Source organism: Bos indicus, chromosome 13, assembly GCF_029378745.1.
Source record: "Bos indicus isolate NIAB-ARS_2022 breed Sahiwal x Tharparkar chromosome 13, NIAB-ARS_B.indTharparkar_mat_pri_1.0, whole genome shotgun sequence".
Classification (NCBI taxonomy): domain Eukaryota; kingdom Metazoa; phylum Chordata; class Mammalia; order Artiodactyla; family Bovidae; genus Bos; species Bos indicus.
This window is the reverse complement of record NC_091772.1, coordinates 25,555,063-25,575,370: the sequence shown is the minus strand read 5'-3', so window position 1 is coordinate 25,575,370 and position 20,308 is coordinate 25,555,063. Positions and strand designations below refer to the sequence as shown.

The 20,308-nt window shown below is 38.6% G+C and overlaps 1 protein-coding gene across 10 annotated transcripts in view; it reads left to right on the top strand.

The window, feature by feature from the left end:
- Positions 1–20,308, top strand: part of ARHGAP21 (Rho GTPase activating protein 21) — a 130,160-nt gene that overhangs the window by 53,804 nt on the left and 56,048 nt on the right. For all 10 annotated transcript variants that reach the window (XM_070802087.1, XM_070802085.1, XM_070802079.1 and 7 more), the window contains one exon: positions 1,498–1,522. In XM_070802087.1, the coding sequence (XP_070658188.1) occupies positions 1,498–1,522 (25 nt within the window). The remainder of the gene's footprint in view (positions 1–1,497; positions 1,523–20,308) is intronic.

Here is a 20,308-nt window from a genome sequence, read left to right as displayed (position 1 = left end):
TAAAGAATTTTTAAGAGTTATGAATTATTGCTACCTTTGGGATTTAAACTGACCAGATTGGTGTTCCTGAAATGTGTAAAACAGTTGAACTGGATTCCCTAAACATCTACTTTACCTTAAAAAATGCCTTAAGTAGTATAACTTAGATACTAGGTCACGTAGGAGAGTAATAGAGTCCCTTGCTTTAATTACATATTAAGGAGAATTTTGTTTTTGTCTTTGGGTTTTGTTTTGAAGAAGAGTATTAGATCGTGATGATATAGAGAGTACAGATTTTAAAAGATAATTTTACCAAACATAGATTTAAAATGCATTGTTATTGTTGGAAAATATTTCTAGAAATTTCAGTGGCTCAATGTAACTGTTAGCAGCACAGTCTTTGGAGTCAAAAGAGTCTGGGTTTGAATCCTATCTCTGCTCTTTGTCAGCTTTATGTCCTTGAATGAGTCTCTTAACAGACAGTGACAGCACCTTCCTCACGGGTGGCTGGGTTGATTAAGTGATATAATACATGTAAAATAGCACAGAAATTGGCAGACAGTAATTGCTCATTAAACCTTAGCGATTAATGCTGTTATTTAACACAGATGTTCTTGCAAATAAGTCTTAGTCTTATAACTTTTACATGGAAAATATTTATTGAAATCTTTTCAATTTGAAAACTTGTTCATCCACTTCAAAGGAATGTATAAAAATTAATATTGTAGAGTTTTCAGAAAATGTACCATTAATTCAACAGTGTCTTTATTATGTTACGTAGCTGGCAGCCTTGTTGCCAGAACAGTCTCAGAACAGAGCTTGTAACCAGGAAAAAAAATTATGTATTTGGGCAGCCAAAATAAAGGTCAAAAATTACATAACAAATTATCAACCCTTCACTAAATGTTTGTTTTTCGTTCCATAGTACATTGTACATAGTACATTGCTTTTCATATGATACTCAACAAATATTTGAATAAATGTATTTTTATGCTAGGTTTTCAAAATTGCATTTCTAATTTCCCAGCTAGAGGTAGACAACATGGCAAGACAGCATGGTAGCAATGAATGCAAGCAAGTAGATAAACCTCAAAGTTTTAAAGATATAGCAATTTGGAACCAACTTATCCAAAGATAGTTCTGAGTGCTGTAGTAGCCTTGAAAGGCACATTTTTTAAGGTTTAGTACATAAGTGATGAACCAACCCGGCCCTGTCTTCCAGGTACCAGCCTCATCCATACAGTTGCCCGCTTCTGACAGCTCTCCTTGGATGTCTGTTTTAGGCAGCTTACACTCAGTATGTCAGAAACTGAACTTCTGTTGTCCTCCTTAAATTGGCTTTACCTGAAGCTTTTTCATCTCCATGCATGACAGCTTCATCCTTCTGGCAAAAGGCATTGTTAGTGAGATTGTAATTGGCACATTTTCAGGCGAGCAATTTGAATTTAGTTGAGCCTTGCTGTGATTTTGCCAGTTTTAAACATGTATTCACATGAATTTATACTTTTTGTTTTGTAGGATGAAGAAAATGGCAACAGAGGAGGTATGTTTATAAAAGTTTTAATTTTTCTCTGATAGTTTTTCTACTCATCTCCTACCTTTCTTTAAGTAACATTCAATGAGATGATTTAGTTTTTGGAGTCCACGTATAAAAGAGTCTCTAGATGTGAAAGTCATAGAAATTAAACACTTTTACTGTAGTCTTCAAGATTTTATGGATTCCCTTGTGTCACCATGATCTGAATGTGTGATGATTTTGTTGTCAATTATATGTAAGTGTTATGTAGGGGAACGTATCATGGTTCTAAGGAAAGTAATTCTGAGTTCTTTTTTATGCAATTAGTAATCTTATAAATTTAGTGATTTGGTGTGTATTTTATCTACTAGATTTATTGGTTCAAATATTGAGAAATATTTTGATTCTTCTAGTTACTCTTGATTTAAACATATTTAATGGGCTTGAAAGGAAAATCAGCCTAAGGATAGGGTTATTTAGTAAAAACTGCCGTTTTTATTTTTGTTTTAATTTTATATGAACTTTAATGAGTTAAAATTTATACACAATAAAACGCACCTATTTTAAAAACTTATTTATAGATAATTTTAGGTGTTTAAAAACTTGTAAAAATAGTGATGAGTTTCTGTATACTCTTTCTTTCAACTTCCCCCAACGTTAAAAACATAATTATGGTACAACTAAGAAAATCAAGACATTAGTATTGGTATGACACTCCTCTCTAAACTGCAGAATTTATTTGGATTTTGCCCCTTTTCTGTTCCCAGATTTTATATTGCATTCACTTTTCATGACCCCTTGATTCCTGTAGTCTGTGACAGCTTCTCAGTCTTTCCTTAAAATCCGTGGCCTTGAAACTTTGTTTTTTTTGTACAGTGTTCTTCAGTTTGGTTTTGTCCGATGTTTTATCTTTTGTTTGCAGCGATGCCTTTTTAGCAAGAATACCTATTTGCACCAGTTAAATGTATTATTTACTTAAGGTTTTGTTTTGATAAATACATCACTTGGGAAACCACCAGTCCAATCAAGGTGTGATTCTGAAAAGAACCTTTCCATCATCCGTAAAGTTCCCTTGTGCCGCTGGGCCGTCAACACTGCTGGCCCTGGACAACTGATCTGCTGTACGTCACGATAGATGAGTTTTGCGTCTTCCCAAATTTCTTATAAACAGAAAATACAATGTGTACTCTTTTTTCTCTTTCACTTGGCATGTTTTTTGTTTTTTTTTTTCAATAAGAGTATAGTCGCTTTACAGTGTTGTGTTCGTTTCTGCTGTATAGGAAAGAGAATCAGCCACGTGTACACATCCATCCCCTCTTGGATTTCCTTCCCATTTAGGTCACCACAGTAGGTGCTGTGATGCTATATAGTACGTTCTCCTTAGTTACCTACTTTCTGCATAGTAGTATATGTATGCTGATCCCAATCTCCTAATCCATCCCACAGCTTGTCATAGTACTTTTGAGATTCACCATATTGTATGTGTAGGTACTAATAGTACTCCTTTTTATTTTTTCCTGAGTGGTTTCCCCTGCCTGAATAGGCCATACAGTGTTCATCCTCTCCCCAGTTGATACACCTTTGTAATAGCATCTCTGATTTGAGGTGGTGTGTTCAGGGTTCAAATGAGAGGAAAATGGTTTCTTTCAGTACTATGAGAAATAATCTGAGTGTGCAGGGTGAGGTAGGACCCTTCATAGTTATCACCGTAGTGCAAGATGGGCCACTCCTGTGTCACCATCTGTCATGCTCCAGGGCTCAGGATGGATTCCAAATGTTACTTGGCCTCAGTGGCGAAAGGCAAACTGACAGAACCAGCATCAGCGTGAGAAAGGCGTGGGTGCTCTGTCTCCCCATCACCCTGTGGACTGATGGGCTAACGCCTGGACTACTTACCAGACGCACTGCACCTAGAGTTTAACGCCTCTTGTGTTCTAGTTTCTACTGGGAGAGATATACTGCTAATAAATGTAGAAGAGCTTAGTTGTAAAATCATCTGCAGATGATTATATTTCTGACATATCTGTTCACTGAAGTGAGCAGGTTTCATTATATGTTTTGACTGAAGAGAATAAAACATTTAAAAGGGAAAACTTAAAAGATACAGATCCAGCTGAAGATTTGGACTGGCATGGATAAGTGAGACTAAAGGGTGTGGTCTGCTGGGAAAATTTACAGTTTAAATACTGTTTATTTATTAATTTATATTTAATCTCATTGAAAAGAGAATTTGTGTTCACATGCACGTATTATACTAAAATAAAAATGAGATTAAAATATTCATGGGGGAGAGTGAAAAGTGGCCCAGTCGTGTATGACTCTTTATGACCCCTTGGACCATACGTCCATGGAATTCTCCAGGCCGGAATACTGGGGTGCGTAGCCTAGCCCTTTTCCAGCGGATCTTCCCGACCCAGGAATCAAACTGGACTCTCCTGCATTGCAGGCGGATTCTTGACTAACTGAGCTATGAGAAAAGCCTCATTTTTTCATGAGGGAAAAGATGAATTAAACTGACACTCAGGAGGTTTAGTCCACATGAATGTGTGTTATAGATCCTACACTGTTATCAAAGATGGGCTGTAAATTTGCTTTGAAGCTTTCCCAGTGGGGAAAAAAAAAAGAGGGAAAGAAGGAAGGATTATTATTTAAGGATTAGCTGAGGATTCACAGTTACCGTCTGCAATGCGGGAGACCTAGGTTCTATCCCTGAGTTGGGAAGATCCCCTGGAGGAGGGCATAGCGACCCATTCTAGTATTCTTGCCTGGAGAAATCCATGGACAGAGGAGCCTGGTGGGCTACAGTCCATGGGGTCGCAGAGAGTAGGACATGGCTGAGTGACTGAGCACAAGGATTCATGTTGTCCATGAGAAAACAACATCTGGTTTGCACTGAAGTCTGAGACAGATTTCTCCTGTGGTTCCTCATAATGGAAACAAAGATAATATAGTAAGTAACATCCTCAAACCATCCTTTTACATGAATATTTTTAACAATTTCCTCAGCGTAAGTTGATTTCAAAAGCCCGTGGTCCAGTTTGGTCTAAAGTTTGGTCTAAACTTCTCAAGTGGGGACAGATGTTCTCCCCAGGGGATACACAGAACATCAGCTGACATTTTTGGTTGTCACAGTTGGTGTGGCAGGGAGGGTGTGCTGCTGGTACCCAGCAGGGAGAGGTCAGAGATGCTGGTGAGAATCCTACAATGCACCCAAAAGACCCCACCCCCAGAGGATTATCTGGCCCAGAATTTAATAGTGCCAAAGTTGAAAAACCTTAGGTTATAGGGATGAGCAATAAAACAGTACAGTTACCCAACAGTCCAGCTTGATCTGGTGACAATACTTAAGACTATTTGGAGAATGGATATTCAAGACTACATATCCAGTGATCTTTAATGATTATTATCCCTCATAACTGAGTTTTGATCTGAAAGTTACCACTATAGTTTGAGATTAAATCATCTGGCTGTTCTACTGGCATTGTATGCTGTCAATGAGGGAATAATCATATGTAATAAAAATATTAACAGTTTAAGAAAATACAGTCAGTATATTAATAACTAAAAGAATTATAGTTGATAGCTTAAAAATCAAAGAATGTAAATAATTGAAATGCAGTAAACTTATCAGGAGTCCAACAGATGGAGGGAGATAATAATTATAAGCTTGGTTAACAATTTAACTTAAAAGGCTAATATGTGTTAGCCGCTCAGTCATGTCTGATTCTTTGCAACCCTGTGGACTGTACCCTGCCAGCTCCCCTGTCCATGGAATTCTTCACGCAAGAATACTGGAGTGTGGGTAGCCATTTCCTTCTTCTGGGGATCTTCCCGACCCAGGGATTGAACTGTTGTCTCCTGCATTGCAGGCAGATGCTTTACCATCTAAGCTATGAGGGAAGCCCTAAAATGCTAATAAAAGATTTAAAATAAACCCGACATAGCTAAGATTTTTACAATAAGAGAGATATAAATTCAAGCACCTTATCTCCTGCAAAGCAAGATCTGTCAAATTAAGATTATTTATAAAGTCTGGAACATCTGTATGTTTTCTTCATAAGAAGAAGAATATGGAATTATGAGAATACCTAAAGCAATCATCTAGGTATGTTTGTAATATACTTGGAGAACTGCTTGATTTTTAAAAAAATTTTTGGAGGGTGGTAGAAATTAATACATGATCAAAGACTTTATACTAGGAATCAATACATGCCATTATCCCATTTAAGCCTTGCTATAATGCTTTGCGGTGTAAGACAATACTCCCCTCTTGTAGATGAGGAAACTGAGGGTGAAAAGGCTGTAAAGTAATTTGCCTAGGATCACACAGCTAAGTGACAGAGCTGGACTTTCCAAATCAGGCTTGTATGAAGTCCATCTTTTTGAAGCTGTTCTGTTGACTTAAATTGTTTGACTTATGTAGTGTCAAGAATTAGTAGATAAATACCAGATACATTTACTGCATTAGGAAATTAATTCTGTGAAATATCTCTGAACTGAAAAAGCTGAAAACAAAAGTTCCATATTTGTGAACACTGAAGGACAAAGAATTCACAAGAAGGTCAGGGAAGCACCAAGTTCAGAGGCCCCAGAGACATCTTACAGAAGCAACCGCCCCTTGTTCCTGGAGCCTGAATAGCCGGCTGGCAGCGGACCTGGGAAGCTGGATGGGTTTAAAGAGTTCCCGGTGCTCTGTGTCCTTTCGCCGCTCAGGGCCAGGCTTGCTTTTGTCATCCCAGTTGGCAGTGGGGGGTCACCGGCTGGTCCACAGGGGCCTACTGAACTTACAGTTAGTACTAACAGCACCATTTCAAATAAACTGATCGGATGGTCTGTCAGAACATATTCTCTGTGAAAAAATTTCTTCTGACTTGAGAACAGTTATTTATAGACCTGTTTTAAAAATACAACCTGTTTGGAGACAGACGACTTGTAATCTGTTATTTTGATTCAGCTGAATGTTTCAATATTCATTTTATAGTCTCATTTCCTTTTCAGACTTATTTTCAAGAGTATTGAGATTACAAAATCCTTTTCTATGAATTTTATTTGATGAACTAGAATCCCAGCCTCCGGTGCAGTGATCTGAGTCAGTGCCTAGAATCACTGGAGAGAAAAGAATTCCCAGAATTTTATTCAAGCTCCTAAGAGATCCTGCTAGGTTGCCAGAATTCTGTGCAACAGTTGAAAGGTTCTGTTTTGTTGTTCTTTTACTCTTGGCAATTTAGTGGAGTCTCTTTTTGCCACTTAACTTTCTGAATATTTCCTTTACCCAAGTTTTATATTCGGTTATATATTATTTCTCATATCTTGTATATATGTGTACTCTCTGGATTTTTAAGATTTTTCATTCTTGTTGGTTAGTTTTCTGCACTATAATGCAGATGCTGTATACAAGAAAAAGGCCATTGAGGTAGAAAAATATTTTTTGGTGATAATAATAATTGCTATCTTGCTGACATCCTGTTGTCCCTTAAATCATAACTTCATAATAGTCAAAATAAGAATAATTGAAGGTTTGTAATTACCATTATTTCTCTTTTACTTGTTTTATGAGAAAAATTCTGGCTCAGCTTAGGTGTAGGGACACTTCCAAGATTCTAAAATTTGTATATCATTTTGTTGGATGCTTCAATAACTGTTGGATTTCTACTTCAGCATTACATTTTATATTCAAGCATGTTAATGGTAGGAAAAAAGATATCTAGGGATTCTGTAAACTTTCTCAGTAGTAAAAATTTGTATTTTGTGATTGCAGTCACTTCTAACTAAACAGCTCTATAGACTATGTTAGAGTTTTCTAATGAAGGATATTTTAGTGGCAAGAAATAGAACTCTCCCCATGCCTAAGCCACCTTGGGAAGATGTGTTAATTCTAAAAAACAAATAGGGCATCTCCAAATTCAAAGTTAAACAGCATCAGTTCAGTTCAGTCACTCAGTTGTGTCCGACTCTTTGCGACCCCATGAATCACAGCATACCAGGCCTCTCTGTCCATCACCAACTCCCAGAGCTCACTCAGACTCATGTCCATCGAGTCAGTGATGCCATCCAGCCATCTCATCCTCTGTTGTCCCCTTCTCCTCCTGCCCCCAATCCCTCCCAGCATCAGAGTCTTTTCCAATGAGTCAACTCTTTGCGTGAGGTGGCCAAAGTACTGGAGTTTCAGCTTTAGCATCATTCCTTCCAAAGAAATCCCAGGGCTGATCTCCTTCAGAATGCACTGGTTGGATATCCTTGCAGTCCAAGGGACTCTCAAGAGTCTTCTCCAACACCACAGTTCAAAAGCATCAATTCTTTGGTGCTCAGCTTTCTTCATAGTCCAACTCTTACATCCATACATGACCACTGGAAAAACCATAGCCTTGACTAGACAGACCTTTGTTGGCAAAATAATGTCTCTGCTTTTCAATATGCTATCTAGGTTGGACATAACTTTCCTTCCAAGGAGTAAATGTCTTTTAATTTCATGGCTGCAGTCACCATCTGCAGTGATTTTGGAGCCCCCAAAAATAAAGTCTGACACTGTTTCCAGTGTTTCTCCATCTATTTCCCATGAAGTGATGGGACCAGATGCCATGATCTTTGTTTTCTGAATGTTGAGCTTTAAGCCAACTTTTTCACTCTCCACTTTCACTTTCATCAAGAGGCTTTTTAGTTCCTCTTCACTCTCTGCCTTAGGATACCCAAATGTGCCAGACACCAGAAAAAGGACCTGGAAAGCAGCTAAAACCAGAGTATCAACAACAAAATCTTGAAGTATGATCTTCCAGAGGCCCAAACTCCACTATTTACAGGATGATTTAAATAATGTTTACAGATAGTTTTGATTATACATGATTGTCTCATGTGCTGACCGCTGTAGAAAGTACATGCTCACCATCTCCTTCCTTCCTTCCTCTCTTATCATAATAATTCCAAATTCCCCCAGAGAGAAATATAATTGGCCTAGTTCATCATTTAATGAACAGTACTCACTATGTTTAGAGAGCAAATGTTCTTCACTTTAATGAAGAGCTAAATTCTGAAGAGCTGAGAAAATTGAGTATATTTTATGCCATTGATTTCCATTAATAGATTGAAGACCTATTCCCTCAGGATAATAGAACACTAAAATATGGACCTTAAAATCGGTTAGAAGAAGAAATTCTTATTATGCGTAGATCTATGGTCTGTGGCATGGTGGTAGGGTGTCAAGATTGTGTTCTTGTTACTTTTGAAATGTAGAAATACTGAGTGGGGTTCACTCATCTCATATCATTGAAAAGGAGCATTATTAACTGAACCTCTTTGGATCCATTTTTAATTGTACTGAAATTTAAGTTTTTTGAGCTTTGAATTCCTCTGGTAGTTATATTAAATATAGCTTAGTAAATATACTAATATTTGGTATATTAGTTCTTTACCAATCGAGCTATCAGGGAAGTCCATATTAGCATATAGTAAATATACTAATAACTTGGTAAATATACTAATTACATACATTTATTAACATCTGGTGCTGTTCAGTTGAACATAAGTGTCTTAAGCTGTCTTGAAAATATTTTACAAAGTAGAATTGATGATAATGTTCATGGTGCTGATGGTGATGATGAAGGTGGTGATGGGGTGATGATAACGGTCGGGGTGGTGATGATGGCGGTGGTGATGGGGTGGAGTGGCAGCAACAGCAGCTAACTTACAATGTGCCAGTTACTGCACTAAGACTCTGTGTGGTCAACTCATTTAATCATCACAGCTTTCTGAGATGGATATTATCACCTCCATTGTTTAAAAAATTAATTTATTTTAATTGGAGGCTAATTACTTTACAGTATTGTGGTGGTTTTTGCCATACATTTACACCTCCATTTTTAAGATGAGGTAATAGGAGCACAACGTGTCTACATAGCAAGTGGTAGAACTGAACAGTCTGATTCTAGAGTTTTCTCTCAATTCCTACCCCAGCTTCTCAGAAAGCTGTTTACTCTCACATAATTCATTCTTGAAAATGTGTAATAAAGAGGGTTCTGGTCCCTTGAAAGTCAAGCAGTATTAAAAAAAAAAATCACTGATTCAACTTTCAGATAAAATTTGGTTAACATTGTATTAGCCTTTCAGACTTGTTCTTTAGCTTCTTCATTGTTTTTATAATTGAACATGTACTGTTGGCTTAAATCTGCTGGGCTTAAGGATAAAACATCATTACTTTAATGTCTGCAATTGGTTTTCATCTTTGATTCAGTTACATAATGACAGATAACACTTTTTTTTGTTTTGTGTGTGTGTGCATGAAATGATAAGAGCACTTACAGGTATTTGCCCAAGATAAATGAAACATGCCTGCAAAATACTTGTGCAGAATTGTTCATAGTTGGTTTTTCATATTAAATAAAACACTGGATTGAGCTGACCAAAATAGTACACAGCATATGAATGGGTGACTAAATTGTGGTATATCTGCTTGTGCACTACACGTGGCATCAGGGATCCATGTCGAAAACATTTCTTTTCTTGAGGTGAAATTCAACTAATATAAAGTTCACCATTTTAAAGTGAACAATTCAGTGACATTTAGCACAGAATTAAAAGGCGTGTGTACAATGTGTATCTGCCCCCTCTATCTAGTTCCAGAACATTCCATGAGCGCAAAAAGAAACCCATGTCTCCAGTAGGCAGTCATTCACTGTTCTCCCTTTGGCCTGGTCCTGGGCAACCACCAATCTGCTTTCTGTCCCCAAGGAACTTAACCTATTCAAAATATTTCATATAGGTGGAATCATACATGTGTAACCTTTTTCTTATGGCTTCTTCCACTTTAGTGTTAATGTTTGTGTCACATATATCACGGAGAAGGCAATGGCACCCCACTCTAGTACTCTTGCCTGGAAAATCCCATGGGTGGCGGAACCTGGTAGGCTGCCGGACACGGCTGAGCGAATTCCCATTCACTTTTCACTTTCATGCATTGGAGAAGGAAATGGCAACCCACTCCAGTGCTCTTGCCTGGAGAATCCCAGGGATGGGGGAGCCTGGTTGGCTTCCATCTATGGGATTGCAGAGTCGGACACGACTGAAGCGACTTAGCAGCAGCAGCAGCAGCACGTTCCTTTTTATGGATGAGCAATGGTATGTTGTTTGTACATACCACAGTTTGTTTATCCATTGATTTGAGCTGTTTCTGCCTTTGAAAGTGAAAGTGTTAGTTGCTCAGTCCTTTCCAACTCTTTGTGACCACATGGACTGTAGCCCACCAGGCTCCTCTATCCATAATTCTCCAGGCAAGAATACTGGAGTGGGTTGCCATTTTCTTACTCCAGGGGATCTTCCGAACCCAGGGACTGAACCCAGGTCTCCTACATCACAGGCAGATTCTTCAGTCTGAGTCACTAGGACCCCATGGACTGTAGCCGACCAGGTTCCTCTGTCCATAATTCTCCAGGCAAGAATACTGGAGTGGGTTGCCATTTCTTACTCCAGGACATCTTCCAGACTCAGGGACTGAACCCAGGTTTCCCATGTTGCAGGCAGATTCTATAGTCTGAGTCACTAGGAAGACGCCTTTAGATGGTTGTGATTAGTGCTTCGGACATGCATATACAAGTATTTGTTTACATTCCTCTTTTTAAATTCTTTGAGGTATATATGTAGGACTGGAATTGCTGGGTCATGTGGTAATTATTTGTTTAACATTTTGAGGATCTACTGAACTGTTTTTCATACCACCTGCACCATTTTTGCATTTCCATTGGCAATATATGATTTACATATATCTTCTCTCATTCTGTAGGTTGTCTTTTTATTTTCTTGATAATGTCCTTGGATGCACACAATTTTAACTTTTGGTGAAATCTCATTTATCTTCTTTGGTTTCTCATGCTTTTCCTATGAAGCTTTATTTTGATTAATGAAGAAGGCAAGCACAGGACAGTACACACTGTCTAATCCATTTATGTGAAGCTCTAGGAAAAACAGATCTCAACAAATCTGCGGGTGCCTGAATTGACTGGGAAGGGGCACAAGGGAAGTTTTGGCTTGATGGAAAGGTTCTAGATCTTGATTGTGGTGGTTGCATGGATGTGTACATTTACAAATGTAAAAAAAGCTTATGAACTGTTAAATGGGCACATTTTATGTTAAGTCATAAGAAAGTTGATTTAAAACAAAAAACGTATTCGATTCGGTTATTCAGTCTACTGTTGGTGGACATTTAGATTTGTTTCCAGCGTTCAGCTGTTTAAGCAGTACAACTGTGAGCCATCTTTTTACGTGTACTTTATGCATATATGTACTCATATCTGGTGGGTATGTATATCTAGGAATGAATGGCATTACTGAATCATAGGTATGCACATAGGTATGCACACATTTGGTAGGTATGACTAACACTATAGTCATTTCCAAAGTGATTATACCAGTTCACACATCCATCAGCAGGGTATGAGAATTCTAGTTGCTCCGTATCTTTACTAACACTTGACATTTGTCTTTAATTTTATTCATTTTAGTGAGTGTGTGGTGGTGTGGAATTTGGGTTAATTTAAAGTTTCTTGACATTGATGAAGTTGATTACTGTTTATTTGGTTATTAGCTATCAGTCCTTTTAAATAATTAATTTGTAGGAATCTTCAAATATTTTTGATGAAGACTTTCTTAGTTTTGTATTTAGCAGATATTCTGCTCTGACTTGCCTTTCAACTTCTTATTAGTAATTCTGATAAAGGGAAGTTCTTATTAGTAGTTCTGATAAAGGGAAGTTCTTAATTGTAATTTAGTCCAAATTATCAATCTTTTCTTTTATGATTAGGGCTTCCCTTATGGCTCAGATGGTAAAGAATCTGCCTGCAATACAGGAGACCCAAGTTCAATTCCTAGGTCAGGAAGATCCCAGATTATCAATCTTTTCTTTTATAAAGTTAATACTTTGAATGTTATTGTAGAAATTTTTTTTCTACTACAAAGTCATGAAGATATTTCCCATTATGGATATGAATCAGCCTGGCAATATTCAGTGAAAAATCTGTACTTTTTCTACTGCTCAGTAGTACCACCTGATCACACAGTGTCTCTATATGTTTTGGTTGGTTTCTGGACCTTATTCTATTCCAGGGATTGACATATGGCTCATTTCTGTACAGCTTCCAAACTAAGAATAGTTGTATATTTTTAAAAGGTTGTTTAAAAAAAGAATATGAGACAGAGACTGTATGAATCCTGCAAAGGCCAGAATATTTAGCATCTGGCCCTTTACAGAAGAGTTTGCCAAACTCTGTCCCATTCCATTGGTCACTTTCTTTGGAGCAAGACTGATCTTAATTACTACAGCTATATAATAAGGGTTGCTGTTAGATAGAATAAGTCTTCTAGTTTTGTTTTCAAGTTTGGATTGGCTATTTTTGTCCATTTGCAGTAACACACATGCACACAAGATATTATGGAAAAACCTGAATGAACTTTTTAGTCAACCTAATACAAATTCTTCTGGAATTTTGATTGGTTTTATATAATTTACACTAGTTGAATATTTGAAATATTGAATCTTTCAATCTATGAATGTGGTATATCTCTTCCATGAATGAATTTTGAATTTTTCTGCGTCTTTTTGGATAATCATTGGACTTTTTTTCTCCTTTAACCTCTTAAAATAGTGAATTACGGGCTTCCTTGGTGGCTCAGACGGTAAAGAATCCACCTGCAAAACAGGAGACCTGTTCGATCCCTGGGTCAGGAAGATCCCCTGGAGAAGGGAATGGCCACCCACTCCAGTATTCATGCCTGGAAAATCCCATGGACAGAGAAGCCTGGCAGGCTACAGTCCGTAGGGTCACAAAGAGTTGGACATGACTGAGCAACTAAGCATAGTGAACTATATTGATTTTTTTTTAAATGTTAAATTGACTTTGCATTATAGAACTGAACCAAGATTGTTGCTAATGTATGATACTTTTTGTATATTACCAGATTTGGTTTTCTACTTTATTTAGAATTTCTGCATCTCTGTTCAAGGATAGCTTTCACATAAAGGTGGACTTGGTCTTTTTGATATTTGGTGTATCATTTGGGTTTCCTGAGAAGCAAACACCAAGACAGAAACAGTGGCAAAACATTATTAGACATGTCACAGGTTAATTGGGGGGAAATGCCCATAGAAAGGGGCAGCAAGGATGGGGAAGACTTAAAATCGGGATACAGGTCTGTCACCTGGGAAAGAAGAGAGAAAAGGAAGGATTTGGTCTGAAGGCAATTTTGGCATAGCTCTTAGAAGGCCTGTATTGGGCCAGAGAGGAGTCCCCAGGCCAACACTGGCCCTTAGGAGCATCCTGCTTTGCGGGGGTAGGACAGTGGCAAATGTGACCTTCCTGTGAACATGATGGTATTTTATTTCTATTTTTATGTTATATTTATATTATTTACTTATTTACTTATTTATGTATATCACTATATTATTATTTATAATATTTATGTATAGTAAATGCATAATAAATATAAGTATATAAATGGTTTTAAAATACATAAATATAAAATATATTATCTATAAATTTTAAGAGATTTATATATATAATTTGAAACTATGATGTGACAAACCTAGACAACGTATTAAAAAGCAGAGACATCACTTTGCCGACCAAGGTCCGTATAGTCAAAGCTATGGTTTTTCCAGTAGTCATGTATGGATGTGATAGTTGAACCATGGGGAAGGCTGAGCCCTGAAGACTGATGCTTTTGAATTGTGCTGCTGGAGAAGACTCTGGAGAGTCCCTTGGACAGCAAAGAGATCAAACCAGTCAATCCTAAAGGAAATAACCCTGAATACTTATTGGAAGGACTGTTGCTGAAGCTGAAGCGACCAATACTTTGGTCACCTGATGCAACTATCCGACTCTTTGGAAAAGACCCCGAGGCTGGGGAAGATGGAAGGCAAAAAGGAGAACGGGGCAGCAGAGGATGAGATGGTTAGATAGTATCACTGACTCAGTGGATATGAATTTGAGCAAACTCCGGGAGATAGTAAAGGACTGGGAAGCCTGGTGTGCTGCAGTCCATGGGGTCACAGAGTCGGACACAACTTAGCAACTGAACAACAACAACAACACAATATGCATTTTTTTAAAAAAGATTGAAAGAGCTTGTAACTTTTGGTTAAAGGGCGAATTTGATAGCTTTCCATACGTTCAATAGTTTTCAAGTGTTTGAAAGGATATTTTGGACAAGGCGGAGTAGATGCTGTTTCACAGCTAGTGATGATGCAGGTAGCCTCTTTCCCTGATTCTCTTTTGGAAAATCCCCACTTGTATTTTGGACACAGTTAATCTAACTGATTGTGGTAAACAAGTAGAGACTTTCTGCTTCCTCATATACCTGTTCCTGAGAGATAAAGACTAACACAGACCTGATACAGGAAAATAGAAAAATAAGAAGGGAGATTCTGTCTTATCAATAATTGGTCATCAGAAGGTTCAAAGTAAAATTTTCCTACATACTCAGACTAGTCATTATGTTCATTAAGAAAATGTTTTTATGTGTTACTTTGAGAACAGAGATCATGAAGGGGAGAAACTGCCATTGAGTTTTGAATTTTCATTGAAGTTTGAATTCATCGTTGACTTTTCAGTGCCTGCTAAGTGTATGGCGCATAGTAGGACCACACATACTTGTTGAGTAAATGGATTGAATGAAGGGGGCGCCGCTGCTTTCACATGCTCTATTCCCAAATGACTTTCCCCTAAACTGCAGAAGTTAGCACATTAGTATCTGACCTCAGCCGTTGAACTGTTGTCTCTTTTCCCAAAACTGTTCCTTTCTTTCTTTTTTTTTTTTTTTGAGGGTTCATTTCACTTTTTCCATTGGTTCTGTATTTTATTGCTGTTTTTTAAAAATATTTATTTGTTGGGCAGCCTCAGGTCTTAGTTGCAGCATGTAGGATCTTCACTGCACCATGCCAGATCTTTCATTGCATCAGGACTCTCTAGTTGTGGCAGGTGGGCCCTGTAGGTAGGGCACAGGCTTAGTTGGCCATGCCATGTGGGATCTTAGTTCCCCGACCAGGGATTGAACCCACATCCTCTGCATGGCAAAGCGAATTCTTAACCACTGGACCACCAGGAAAGTCCCTTTTGTTGCTGTTTGATATTTAATTGTAAAGACCGTAAGGAAATCAAACTAGTCAATCCTAAAGGAAATCAACCTGGACTATTACTGGAAGGACTGATACTAAAGCCGAAGCTCCAACACTTTGGCCACCTGATGTAAAGAGCAGACTCATTGGAAAATACCCTGATGCAGGGAAACTTGGAGGGCAGGAGGAGAAGGACAGAGGATGACATGGTTGGATATTATCACCGACTCAATGGATGTGAGTTTGGGCAAACTTTGGGAGACAGTGGAGGACAGGAGAGCCTGGCGTGCTGCAGACCATGAGGTGGCAGAGTCAGACACAACTTAGCGACTGAACAACAACATTTAATACAAGGAATATTGAATTGGTTCTTGTTAACAGAAATTCCTATTGCATGAAGGTTTCATAGCCTTCAGGATTTCATTTCTTGCCCCCTTGTGTGGTAGTTTCCTAAAAACAGGTGTTCTTTAGAAAAGTGAGATGGAGGGCACATGAAGTGAGGCTTTATGGGCAGGTCCCTCAGGACAGGCACGGCCTTCTCTGCTTCAGAAGATTATGCTGTCGAAAGCCTTTCCTTTCTATTTTTCTTTCTCCCATCAGTCCCCCTTTAACACAAAGTCTCAGTGACACTTTTTAAAACTAGGAATCTTATTTCATATAGTTGATAAGTGTATAAGCTGGAACACTAATAGCAAAAATACACTAATCCAGGACCTTAGTAGGAATTTGTAAAATAAACTGGTATACTGGTCAAGTTCGATGAGAGGGTTAAAAAAAAATTAACTTCATTTTAGAAGGTCCCGGGAAACCATTTTTACAGTAATCTAAAATGAAGGGAATTTGATGACATTACAAGTAGGCATTGTCAGAAATCCAATTTTTGGAGTAGATTTTAAGGCTTTGTAAGACATTGTATGAAGGTAGTTTGGCAGTCAAGATGATAAATGCAATTTTAAAATCTCTTTAATGGTTCTAAATCCTTTAGGAAATATGAAATCTAGGAGTTCAGAGAACTAATTGGAGATACTGAACAACAGAACTATAAAGGTGAAAGTCCAGGGAAGCACATGTTTGGAGTATTAATGTTCCAAACTGTCCTGGAAATCACTTCTCTAAAGAAAATATTGTTCCAGAGATTACCTGTAACTAGGTGATTCTGAGCTGTCTTTTCTTAGGTGCTGTGTAACTTAAGACCTTGATCACAGACACAGCCAAATAAGCCCATTTTTTTTTTCCAGTTAGTCTGTACTCAAAATATGATTCATAGATCCAGTTAATAATAAAAAGTGAATTCTTTTTTTTTTTTTTTTTGGCCATGCCATGTAGGATGCAGGATCTCAGTTTCCCAACCAGAGATAGAATCCGTGCCCCCTGCATTGGGAACATGAAGTCTTAACTACCAGACCCCCAGGGAAGTCCCCCAAAGCGAATTCTAATAATGATGCTTAAATTGCTTTCAAAGTTTTACCAGATAACTTCATCTCCGGTGTGGAACTGCAATAGAAATATTCTGTGTATGAATGCTAAATGCATTAAGTCTAGAAATATCCTTCCTGTTGTTTATTCATTCTCTTAGCTGATATTTGTTGAGTCATTGCCATGAGCCAGTCACTAAACTAATTGCTGGGAAGGGAGCAATATGGCCTCTAATCTCACTTCCTTTAGCTAGTGATTCAGATGTCACCTGCTAGAGAGGACTTCCCTGCCTGTTTCCTAAAAATAGCATTCCCGCCCCGCCTCTGCCTCTCCTTGCCTTCTCGCCCTGCTCATTTCTCTCCTTCACACCTTTCACCATCCTTCCTACTACTTTTTTCTCAGACGTTTTTCTGCCTCAGTTGGATTGTCGAGTGGAAAGATGATTATTTTTTAAATGTTAAAAATAATTGGTTTGTATGTATTTATGGCTACACAACATGTAGCATGTTAGTTCCCTGACCAGGAATTGGGACCTCGGAGCCCTAACCACTGGACTGCCAGGGAATTCCCAACTTTATTTTATTTTTAATCTTTTTTAGGTATTTCAGTTCAGTGAGCTTTTATTTATTTATTTATTTTGGTCACCTTGCCCTGCATGTGGGATCTTAGTTCCCTGGCCAGGAATCAAACCCACACCCTTTGCCTTGGAAACACAGAGTGTTAACCACTGGATCACCAGGAAAGTCCTCCCAATTTTATTTTGTCTATTACTTTTTTCTTTAAACCCAGAACAGTTCCTGGCCTATATACATTTGATAACTCTTTATATAGGATGATAGAAGATGAAGGTGTAAAACAATTACACAAGGGTAGGAAAAAAGAAGTCTGCACAACTGTGGCAGGGTCTGAGCACGGAGAGTCATCTAACCACCAGGGAAGGGTTTCTTAGATAGGGTGTGCTTTGTGCTGAATAGGATTTTATCAGGTCAAAGGAAAACCAGCATTTGAGAACAAATTTCGGAGGTATTTAGAGATTGTATATGCCCAACTTTGGTGGTAGGACTTGGGGGTAGAATGTATGTCACCAGTTAAAGATGAATTGTGATCTTTGCTTGGTTTTTCTGATATGAGTGAGTGGATGGATGGTGGTACCATTGATTGAGGGATACAGAAGGGAAACACACTGTCCTCCTTCCCCGGGGAAAAGAGTTTAGTTTGGGGTAAGTTAGAGCTTCTTGATGAGGGTGAACGAGGAGAGTGAAAAAGATGGTTTGCAACTCAACATTCAAAAATGAAGATCATGGCATCCAGTCCTGTCACTTCATGGGAAATATTTGGGCGAAAAGTGGAAACAGTGATGGATTTTCTTTTCTTGAGCTCCAAAATCACTGCAGATGGTGACTGCAGCCATGAAATTAAAAGATGCTTGCACCTTGGAAGGAAAGCTTTGACAAAGCTAGATAGCGTATTAAAAAGCAGAGACACCACTTTGCCGACAAAATTACATACAGTCAAAGCTATGGTTTTTCCAGTAGTCATATACAAATGTGAGAGTTGGACCATAAAGAAGGCTGAGTGCTGAAGAATTGATGCTTTTGAATTGTGGTACTGGAGGAGACTCTGGAGAGTCCCTTGGACTGCAAGGAGATTAAACCAGTCAATCCTAAAGGAAATCAACCCTGAATATTCATTGGAAGGACTGATGCTGAAGCTGAAGCTCCAATACTTTGGTCAACTGATGCAAAGAGCCAACTTACTGAAAAGACCCTAATGCTGGGAAAGACTGAGGACAGGAGGAGAAGGGGGCAACAGACGATGAGAAGGTTGAATGGCATCACTGACTCAGTGGACATGAGTTTGAGCAAACTCTGGGAGACAGTGAAGGAAAGAGAAGCCTGGTATGCTGAGGTCCATGGGGTTGCAAAGAGTCGGACACCACTTAGTGACTCTACGTCAACAACAACAACAACAACATTTCTAATGCCTGTAGAATGTTCAGTACCTAGTTGAAGTTTTGGAAGTGGAGCTCATAAGGAGAGGTGAGAGTTGCAGATAAATTTGGAAGTCATCATTATGTATGCTACAGTTAAGCAGTAGTCATAAATACAATCAGAGAGCATGATGACATCCAGCATAAAGGTAGACCCCTAGGGAAGGCAGCATCTTAGAGCTGGTCAGAGAAAGAAGAATCAGAAAGGAAATCTGATAATAAATTTTGGAAGGTATAAGGACAACCAGGAGGAGTTGCTGGCTTGCTAATTAAGAGATGATCATTTTAGGGGAGGGTGGATAACTTGTCATTCATCCTAGAAGATTCTTTAGGATGTAGACTAAAAACATACCGTTTGATCTGACCTGACTGACAAGTAGCAGCTTGGTAAAGTTACCGAGAACAGTTTCAGGGCAGTGGGCAGAGGGAATCAGACATGTCAGTGGGCTGTGATGTGAATTAGATCAGGGAATGGGTGGAAGGTGGGGGTGGGCATGCTGTCCCCCAAAGATTCTTGTCAGTGTCTGAGAAACTGGATTAGAAGTAAAGAAAGGAAGGTAGGTGTGAGTGTAGACTATTCTTTAAGAAGTAAGAACATGAAGGGATGAAGAATGAGAGATGGCAGGTATGTGGCAGAGTGGGGAGAAGTTCTGTGTTTTTTTTGTTTTTTGTTTTTTTACATTTGGAAAGCTTTTGTGTGTTATGAGATCTGTAGAGAAGAAAGAGATTGGTTTTACAGTTGAGAAGAGACCATTTGGGGAGCAAAGTCCTGAAGAATACTGGTAACTAAATCCTCACCTGAGACAGAACAAAGGGAAATAAGCGTGTTTTTGTTGTTCAGTCACTTAGTTGTGTCCGACTCTTTGCAACTCCATGGACTGTAGCTTGCCAGGCTCCTCTGTCCTTGGGATTTTCCAGGCAAGAATATTGGAGTGGGTTGCCATTTCCTTCTCCAGTGGATCCTCCCGACCCAGGGATTGAACCCTCATCTCCTGCATTGGCATTCGGGTTCTTTACCACTGAGCCACCAGGGTAACGGAGGTATGGGTAGGAAAAGACTTTTTAAAAGAAAAAAATGAGGCTACAGTAGTTGAGACAGAGTGGAGTAAGAGATACAGTTATCTAAACAGTGTGAGGAATCAAGATGGCAGAGCAAGTCCTTGAAGGTTATGAGAAGCTTGATATGGCAACCTCAAGGGAAAGGGAATTAAAATATTCAATACAAGCAAGAGACTCTAGTCAGTAGTGTCAAACGCTTAGCTCAACTGGGAAACTAAATCAGTGGGTTACACAGTTTTACTCAGTTGACATC